Consider the following 10586-nt stretch of genomic DNA (forward strand, 5'->3'; position numbering starts at 1 on the left):
GTCAGTCCAGCATCCTCTGCTGAGGGGAGCTGAATAGGACAAGTGTCAGAAAAGGCCTCCAGGGGGAAAAAGGGACCTTGTGCAGCTCACCTACCCGACAAAAGATTCAATCAGCCTGCACTGTGTACCCCCCCCCCACCCTCTCCTAGCCCTGGGGACGAGTCGAAGTCAGCCACCACAATTACCCGGTGCAAATATCCCTGGCACCGGTGTGATGGGCTGGATCTGAGAGGCAGGGCCATGATTGAGCTGGAAGTTATTTTAATTATTACACATTTAAGACACATGCAGCCTTTTGGGGCGCGGGTGAAATCAATTTCTCTGGCCCTCCACATCTGATGAGGACGCAGTGATCCGGAGGGCTGCTGCTACTACATATTCACACAACCTTCAACCGGCATTATAGAAAATATAATAGGCATGAAATCTCGAGAATGGGACTCGTGGAAACGATTGTTCAATGAAATAGCGGATAAGCGATGGAAGAAATGGATTTTGTCGCGATGACATTTATTTGAGGGCTTCAAGTGTAAAGATATTAAAGGGCGTCAGTGGTTTATCCCTGATGATCCTGTGAAAAGCCAGGTATATTTGAGGATGATTGATGTTTGCCAGCTGTAGAGATTTGTATAATGCTTATTGTCAAACATACAGTTTACAAAGTGAGCTGATTCTGACCAGGACCCCCTGCTACACACTATTTTGTATTACAGTGGGAGCTTCCTGGCTAAAAAAATACAGTCATTTTCCTACACTACCCTTGTTCTTCTCCAAGTTCCCAAACTCTGCATTCTTGAACAAAGCTCGATTATTAACTGTTGGCTCCACAGTGTCCCTGACATCGTGCTTAACTGATGAGATATTGAGAAAAGATTGTAGGTAATTTGATTCAGTGAAAACACATCCTGTCTTTTGTTTCTTCAGATTAGTAACGTGGCTTTTTCCATTGTGTCCGTTGAAGGTGCATTGTAGGCAGTAGAAGTGTGAATATCAGGGGAATACTGTTTCCCTGCTGCAGGAACACCAGTGCTATTGCCCCTTGCTAATTGGAGGCAACCAAGCTGAAATTCTTAATTAACTGTCTGAGCCTCAGTGAAGTTAATTAGAGAACACTCGCATCTAATACGGAGCTCCCAGAATCTGTGACAATTGGAAACACAAGATCTTCTAACACCCCACCCCCCGTACACACATACACTCAATGAATTGTCATCTACAAATAAAACAAAAACTCTACCTCCTCTCACATTTCTATTCCTCACCATATATGGTGCTACTCACTTGTACTGTACTGTCTGTTTCCCCCTACCCTGATGGATTGTTTTGAACACAGACAATCAGTGGGAATGAACAACTAAATGAACTGAGCAGCAGAAATCACACACTGGGGTCTACCATTTTGAATGCCAAGACATCTGGAGTCCTCTACTTGAAAGAAGCACAGCTCAATGCAATAAATCACACTAATATATCACAGCTACAGTGCAGATAAATTACCCTCTCCCTGTCTCTTATCATTATTTTATTTCTAGGGGAGAATTCCTTTTTCTCCAGTGATGATCAAAGGCTCGTGCTTCCTATACAACTTGTTGAAAATACTAGCAATGAACTCATGCACCTTTTTTCTAGACTTTTACAATGAGTATATTTTATTGGTAAAGTATTAAACATTGTGAGGATTCCTGTAACTTTGTCCAGAGGGCGATGCTACTTTACACGTGTTCATGTGTGAGCACATGCATACTCACTGTTATTGGGGTTGTCGCCAATAATATGGTGCCGTCCGCTCCAATACCACAGCAGCAGCGTAGCGTCCCTGGACCCAGAGACGATGTAGCAGTCTCCCCCGATGTAAGACTCGGATCTGGCCAGACATGTCACCACGTCCCAGTGTCCAAAAACTATCTGGGTCAGCTTGCCTGAAGAAATGATGTACAAACATGTTTTTAGTGTCAAAAGTTCCTCAAATGCAACATGGCAAAATGACTACCGGCTGTGTTTTCAAAGCCTAAGATGAGAAAGGAAGCAGTGGAAGAAATATCTCAAATATGGTTAATTCATTGGTTCCCAGCCTTTTTATCTTGTGATCTCTTAAAAGAGACCACAAGATCCACTTGGTTTTTAATACATAAAAGATTTTAGGATAGAAAGGGTGAAAGCATGCAGTATTTCTTATGTGAAAAGAAAAATAAACAGATTTTGTCCTCATCCTTACGATCCGCTTGACCTCTTGTGTTGTCGTAACCCCAAAGTTTGGAAGCAATTAGGTAAATGCCACCTGTCAAGCTGCAGTAATAGTCATTTATATAATTAAACGTGTGTGTTACCGATATGTTCATCTTGCTCCTTCTGAATCATCACCAATGGATAGGAAATAAGCAGGAGAAGTAACTTTTTGATGCATCAGTGTGTTCAAATGTATAACAGTGTAGTCATTAGTTTCTCTACAAGGCTTGTCGACAGGAAACCGGGACAATACTGTATTTTCCCATCATAGCGCTCAGTCCTCCACACATCGGTGCACACCTCTATACCAAATAGAGTTTACACTGTAACCTACCTGTCTCTGAGGAGTACACACGAAAGCTCTTGTCCCAGAAGCCACACACCAGTATGTAACGGTTGTCAGCTGTCACCACGAAACAGTGTGTGGTGATTTGGATGCTCTGGTCCACTAGATCTGTGATCTGACGCTTGTTGCTTCCTGTATTGTTGGCTGGGGGAAAAAAGGATGAACAGAACTCAGACCCTCAAAGATAAAATAGATATTAAAGCCAATGGTCTATTTTGTTTGATGCTGTACTTTCCATTTAAATCCAGGAAGCTTACTCACCAACAAGAGAATCCATCTCTATAGGAAGGTGATGGGCCTGCTCAAGAGAGTAGCCCGGTGCTCCTCGGAGACCTGGATTCATGCATGGAGGCATACAGAAATGAATCATTGAGGTTTCTCACCTGTGAGTCTGCACATGTGCATTCTTACACACACACACACAAACACACAACCTTCATAAGGTCTATCAGAGATATTCCCATCCGTCTTACTGGGATTTCATTTTGTGTCAAACTAAAATAGAGACATTTTATCCATACAATTTGTATTTGGGGCCAGTTTTAACACAGCAACATGCCTGAAAATATGGAGCCCTTATTATCATCATTATTCTGAAAAGCCAAACCACATTTCCCTCCTCTCCGACAGGATGGCGAGGGTGCTGCAGCTGTGTTCATTAGTGTGGGAGCAGCCTTAGCAGCCACACAGTGCGGACTCTTTGCTCCGGAGCTCAGAGTGTCTCTGCAGTGACAGATGGGGACGTGTGAGGAGAATGTGGTGCAGTTGCGGCCTAATTTCCAAGTAACCATTGCTTTGGCCCTCTGACCCTGAGGTGAGGCTGATTCCCAGGGAGGGGCTCTGTGGGTTGTGTTGTTCACACATGTCTGAAAAGGAGCATGTGGAAACACTCATGGTCAGCTTACCTAGGAGGTGCTCGCCTCTCACATAGCCAGCTGGCTACAGCTCTATTATGAGTGGTGGGCAGGTTTGTGTGTGACGGTGATGAAGTGATTTTACAGGGCGGCTGCTGTGGTAGGTATCACATGTGGTGTGGCACTTTTTATATTTTTTTATCAGGTAAACATGTGTGTATGTTTGAATGTGTGCTGAGATTCACTCACCGACGGTGTTGTGCCATCGGTTGACAGCAAATACACGGCTGCAGGTAACTGTGACTACAGCCGGGATGGTAAGATGGGGCAGGGTGTTGGCGGCCACATGCGTTACAGGAGAATTGGATGGAAACTTCAACACCATGATGACATCCTGCTGCATCTGGTCTTTGAACATAAGAGGACTCTGTGGAAGAAAACAAAATACAGAGTGTAAAGGGTGGAGGGATGTGATAGTGGGAGATGAGGAGGAAGAGAATGGAGCAGGAAGGGATAAGAAGATGAAAGTATGAAAAGATGGGAGAAAAGGTTTGTATTTAGGCAATTAGAAAAAGGTTGGAGCTAGATCTAGGTTCAGATACAGAGGAGAGCTGAATTCAAGTGAGGGTGCATACACATGTATCAGACAGATTGAGTTTGGTCAACAAAGAAGAAGCAATGAAAGAGACTACATACGTTTTTAAAGATGTACTTATTTCACAACTATGATTTTCAGCTCAACCCTTACAACAATAGTTGGAACCACATGTGGAGCAGGAGTTAAAGCGATGGAAGAAATAGGGATCGTGACAATACTAGTAGTTTTAAACCAGTTTCAGCTCTCATCTTTTATGAAAACATTCTGGTGAAAAAAGTAGGAAATTGAACTAAAAGGTCTCAAAGGGATCTGCCTTACAAAGCTTCTTGAAGGGAGAGAGAAACAGGGATAGCCATGTGGGGATAATGAGGGCTAGGCTGGCTATTACATGGATTAGACAGGGAAGAGCAGCTTACAGCAGAAAGAGGAAACAACTGGGCCAGCAGGGAGCACTCTTCCCTTTACACCACACTGCTAGGTGGCAGTAACAGTTAGAAACAGTGCAGATAACTGGAACTGAGAATTGTTGTCAAATTGCGTGTCTGTGACCTACATGTTAGATTTCTGAAACGTCATTTTTTTGTCAGCACAACAGATTGAATTAAAGGAAATGGGTAGAAATAAGAAATCAGGAAGATTCATTTTGTTCACACAAAGGCCCAAAAACCCACACCACCAAAGGTCCACACATCCTCTTTCACACACACCACCACCAGAGGTGCAGGGAATTTTCCCAGAATGCTCATTGCTCTCACCAGGTGCATGGCGGAGCTGCGTGGAGGATGTGGCTCAATAAGCAACTGAGATGGCGTCTGTCCAATGCTCTGGATCTGTGCCTCTGTGGCCTGCGGGAGAGAGGGAGGGAGAGGGAGAGAGAGAGCGGCTGTCACAATCAATATGCATCAAAGTGATGGGTCAATGCGTTACTTGACAATGCAAGCAAATCCTAACTCAGCCGTGCTTCTGAGAAAAGGGGGAGGTAAAGGGAGAGGGGAGCACTCCCAATCCGCCTGGGTGCTCCCCCTCCCCCCCTCAGCCTGCAGAGTCATCCAAGTGTTAGTATGGAAGAGACAAGCCTTTTCCTATTAACATGCTTCAGTTAACCATTCCCATTTCCAGGCGCAGGGGCCCCCGCTGCATAAACGTTAACCTGGAGTGACATGCAGCTAGGACTGCAGCAGGCCGGCTTGCTTTTAGATGTTATTGTGTTTGAAACAAAGGAGAAAAGCATGTCCATGTACACACACATACGTTTGCAACAGAAGCACACAATCACACAGCAGACCAAGGTAATTTGGCACCGGGTTCCTTGATGAGGGATGATTTATGGGGAGAAAAGGGAGAATGGATGCTTGAGACTAAGAAGGAAAAGAAAGGAAAAAGAAGTGACAAACAAAAAGACACATAGGAAGAATCAAGCCTTTACTATTATAGGAAAATAACTTCCATTTAAAGGACAAATATCTCCCCTGCCATCCGTAAGTGAGGAAAAAACAAGCAGGAAGAGCTGCTGAGCTTGACTGAAAGTGGGGCACTCGATGGGAGTGATTGATGTGACTGGAGCCACTTCCACCATCAGAGGGGAGCTTGTAGATGTCCGTCACTGCCACTGTGCACAATGGAACATACATCGCTCAGCCCCTCGCCCGCCCTTCTGACTGCCGGGGTGACTAGCCCTCATTTTCTTCGCCTGTACACACAACTCACTATCAAAATGAGCTATTGGGTAGCACATGCCACAGAGGGAGATGTGGCTAGCGAAGTTTGGAGGTGATACTGAATAAGGACAGGCCACCTGCAAGCCAAGCAGTCGCCCCCAACACCCCCTGGTCACTTCCTATCTTCCACAGCACCAAAAAAGGAGCTGTCGCACAGCAGTGAAAGTTTCATGTGAGTTGCTGAGCCCATTTGGCAACCATTAAGTGCTAGTCAGTGATCTTTACAGCGCAGTCTTTCAAGTAATAAGCATCTGAAATTATGGCTATTTAAGGTTAGGGTGAAGGTCACAATGTCTATTCAAATAACGAAACGTGATACTAAGATCAGAAAGGCTGAGGAGGCCATGTGCAAAACATCACCACATTTCTTGTGATGATTTAATACCGCTGGGCTGCTGCATATCTCACTTCTGTAGTCTCAGACAACGTTTGACGCCCAAAGATGGTTCCCAGAGTGCGGGGAGGAAGATTTGTCTGTGTTTTTGTATGTGTCGGGCTAAGGGGTGTAGGACTTGTTAAAGGTTAACTCAAGAACATGTTCCTCCACTAGATGATCAAAATATGTCAATATCTCTGAGGAGCTTGGACAGTAATCCTCTGTGAGGTATGTCAGAAACGTATCTCTACCTCAGCCTGAGATGGAGAGCACTTAACAGGCAGTTCATTAGTTTAAGTCACTTCAGGCTCTGCTTTTTGGCTGATAAGTGACACTTATTGCCAAAGCCATCTGGATGATCTTCCCCCCACAGCAACAACCACCTTGCTTGGGTGAGCACCAAACATCCATCATAACACACTGTGTCTGAATGTCTGTCTGTGTGACTTTGTTTGCATCCGATTTTGGCATGAGCAAAAGGCTTCGGAGGTGAGTAGCTGCTCCGCTCTCTATCTGCTGCCTGGTTCCCAGACTGGTGACAGAGAGACTCCATGGAGGATGATCCCCAACAGCATCCTCCAGTGCACTCATGCAACGCAGAAACACAACAGCTCTGTCAGACAGAATGCAAACACGGCCTTGCAGTGACCTACTAAGCAGCGTGGGATCATGCTGACTCACGACACCTGAGATCACATGGCAACTACAAATATGAAGCTTTCACCCTTTGACAAATTGTTTTCATTAAGTACTTCTGGCTTTGAGGTAGCATCGAAATAATTACAAAAACAGAAACAAAGCAGCACAGCAACCATACAGACCCAACTACCTAGTATAGTGAGGCTGTGCTCAGTAAAGAAACTGCTGCTCATCCTTTATTTGCCAATGTTTTAGTATAATCCTACTCGGAGTTATTTAAATTGTTAAGTACTAACGGAGAATTAGCCTGAGGGTGTTTTTTGATTGACAGCTTGGGAGTTGACATCTGCACTATTGTATAGTGGGAGCAGAAATGTCCCAAACAATATGTTCACTAGTAGGTGATTGTTTCTAATGCAGTTATCGTCTGTGACAATACACACTGAATCCTATTCTATGTTAAACATATGAAGGGAGTTTTTTTATCATAAAGGTCAAGCATTTAAACACTTGAGTCCCTTCACTATGAGAATATCAAGGTGAAATCTATTTAAATATATCTCAGCTTCTTCAAACCCTTCATTTGCGAGCCGTAGCACACTTTGTTGTCTTTGTCAAATCAGAGGGGGCGGTGGCAGCGGAGGAAGAATGGAGTCCCACTGATGAATAATTTGTTTACTTCTGAGTGACACAGCAGGGTTTGATTCAAGGGGCTGCTGTCATGTTTTTCCATAAGAGAAGGCTGTCAGGAGTAGCATCACATAGAAGGACCGCTGTTTCTGCGGTGTGCCCAGTGGAGCTGTCACCGTGCCCTCATCCAGAGGCCCGCCGGAGTCATCATTTCCATCTGACACACGGGCGGAAATGATCCCTCATGACCTCCAATTTATTGACTTTTCAAATGCCTTAATTGTTATGACTAATGCCAGATCTGCAGTTTCACCTGTCAGGCCCAGAATGAATCAATACCCTGGAGTCAATCTTCACATTTGGGCAGGTCTTAGCAAGACATTCATTGAGCACTTTTCCATGCTCCACCTCACTGAATCAGCCCGGACCTGGCCTGGGCCAGATAGAAGGAGAGGTAGATCATATTGTGAATAATGCCACACTAAATATTGTAGGAAATTGCCTACTAAATTACCTTAATGATCCCATTCTGTGCAGGAAACTCAACTTAATGTATTGCATAGTAGGTGATCAAAGTATAGTCAAACTGATGTAATCTGATCAGCCTAAAGAAATACTGTACACAATACAGGCTGTAAAACAAATATCCATCTAAAGTAATACAATACAATTGAATATTTGACAAATATTAGATCTTTTAATTTTCAATTCTACTGTATAATTACAATTACCTGCTTTGAAACGTTAATCTTTTTCAAAAGACTTCTTCATAGTGCATATTCAGGAAACTGCAATGTTTTAGTATTTAGAAATATAGGTTGTTCACATATACAAGGTTTTACTTTATGTTACAGGAGGAGGAATCCATCTGGAATGAGAAACACGATTGAAGGTATGAAAGCTCGACTCAATTAGCGCTCATCACATGAGCACCAGATCAGTTGCAATTATCTGAGACCGTTTCTCTCTCCAGCACAAATACAATCACATGTCACAATAGCAATGACATCAGCTGGGTACAATTAGAGAGTTTGAGTAGCAGGGACCCTAATGTGCAACTAACTAACCAACAGTACTGTCTCTCAGGGTAACAGTAGGCGGGGAGAAGAGGGCTAAAATCCCCTCAGCCTGATATATGATAAATAAAGAAAGCATCACCTAAATCTTCCTGGAAATGGTGGAAACCAAACCTTTCACAATATGGTTTGGTAATTAGATCAGCCACATCTTCTGCAGGTGATTTGCATAGTGGTCACTTGATAAATAAAGGCGCCCCTGGAAGTGACAGTATATAAATGACTTGTTTTGCAGACAGCAGATGGTGGATATCACAGGAGGAGACAAGCTCAAACTGAAAGTACCACAATGCATGCCAGCTGCTGCAGTCTCTGGTCCCCTTTCGCTTCTGCGCAATTAAGCTATTCACGAGTAGTACGGCCGAGCTAATAGATATTCAATTAATTGCTGAAGAACAAGAGGATTCACTCCCTCACATATTGACTTCGTGACCCCTGTTGATTGATCATAGAGCTCAGTCAGATTTATTGATCTGTTTATAGCGAACAACATACAGTATATTCAGCATGTGAAAGAAAAAAAGCCCACGATGTGATGTTAAGAGGATCTATGAATAATGTGGACAGATATGAAAAAATTACTGTTTATCTGAGAGAGAGAGGAAATTAATAACCCGGTTCATCACAAAATGACACTAATCCCAAAACAAGATGATGAGTCAGCAGCTCTGCCAAATTCTCTCACGGGTTACATTTGCGTGACACAATAATTGATTGACAGATGCGTGATATGAATGCTCCCGGAGCTCCAACACATGCCAGGACAAATAGAGAAAGGAAGCTGTGCCTCTGGTGGGGAAGAGAGAGGGGGGAGGGGCTTTGTCTCCATGGCGATGTGTGTGTGCCTTACCTCTCTGAGCAAAGGGTCAGTGATACTGTCCAGCTTGACGGAGTTCTCGTAAGTCAGGTAGTGAAAGACGTTGAGGGCACGCACTGCTTCCGGGCCTCGCTGCTTGTAGCCGAAAATAAGGTCAATCCACTGATGCAGCTGACATGACACAAACTCGCTTTCCAGGGCCTGTGAGAGGAGAACGGGGGCAATTAGAGGTGAGAGGCATCCCAGCAGCACATGGGCAAAAAGACACAACACACATTCTACTTCCACACAACACTGACCACAACAAAGCCAACTTCACTGTACTCAGTTGACCTACCAGGGCATTGCATCACATTAAAACTCTCAACACTAATATTACTGGAGTACTGCAAGAGAAAACAGCTCAGGTTTAATAAAGATAAATATGTAACCTGTTTTACTGCTAATAACTATTACAAAAGCTGCAACCCACCTTTTAATGTAATCAGCTAACAAGACAAGACTCTCATATCACATTTCTCTGCCTGCCTAAAATACCAACCGACTACATTTGTATGGAGGCAAAGAAATTGGTTCAATACTAACAGGGATCCAATTTACTGTAAAATCATCTGCAGAGGCAACAATGATACATTACTTGTGAGAGTGAAAAGGGAGACTTGATTTCTTGTGGGAGTGTTGGTGAGAGATTCAGCATAGGATTTAAGGCTGATAATTATTATAAATAACCTATGGAGGCCGTGCGTTGGGGGTTTGATGTATTGTTCCACAATACAGTACAATATAATTCCCATGCATGCTGGTGTAAGGCTTTGCTGGAGGAATTTACACTCCTCCCCTTGCGTCAGGAATAACAGCCATTACCAACAAAGCCTGCTCGAGCACACAGAGGCAGAGTTTGCCACAGGGCATATCACTTCAATTGAAAGTGGCACATGCAAAGATGGGAAGAGGGAGGGAGGGAGGGAGAAAGTAAAGGAGGGAAGGGGGAAAAAGAGGAAGAGTGAGACAGAGGGGCAGGGGGAGAGATTCACTGACAGAAATGAAATAATAGATGAAGCAAGAGTGTGGGCTAGTGGGAGAACAGAACAAAAGAAAGACAAAAAAATGGAGGCAGAGGACTATGATTTTCTGGGTGTGTGAATGTACTAGTCTGTGAATGTAACAGTGCAAGGCAAAATCACGATGTATTCTTCAACGGTGGGAAAATATCCACAGTGCATCTTTTTTTCAGTCATTCCCTTTCCTTGTTTTAGAGATGCAGACATGCCCATAACAACTCCAGGCCTCCCCCCCCCCCCCCCCC

At 43.9% G+C, this 10586-nt stretch overlaps 1 protein-coding gene across 1 annotated transcript in view; it reads right to left on the reverse strand.

Moving 5' to 3' along the window:
* The window catches only part of LOC104956922 (neurobeachin-like), a 56508-nt gene that overhangs the window by 6430 nt on the left and 39492 nt on the right, over positions 1–10586 (reverse strand). The window contains exons 9-14 of the mRNA XM_010784502.1: positions 9314–9481; positions 4780–4869; positions 3676–3853; positions 2834–2905; positions 2561–2716; positions 1749–1919 (exon numbers count right to left, since the gene is read on the reverse strand). Of these exons, the coding sequence (XP_010782804.1) occupies positions 1749–1919; positions 2561–2716; positions 2834–2905; positions 3676–3853; positions 4780–4869; positions 9314–9481 (835 nt within the window). The remainder of the gene's footprint in view (positions 1–1748; positions 1920–2560; positions 2717–2833; positions 2906–3675; positions 3854–4779; positions 4870–9313; positions 9482–10586) is intronic.

Source organism: Notothenia coriiceps, unplaced genomic scaffold, assembly GCF_000735185.1.
Source record: "Notothenia coriiceps isolate Sejong01 unplaced genomic scaffold, NC01 NC01_scaffold00026421, whole genome shotgun sequence".
In the NCBI taxonomy this organism is placed as follows: Eukaryota; Metazoa; Chordata; class Actinopteri; order Perciformes; family Nototheniidae; genus Notothenia; species Notothenia coriiceps.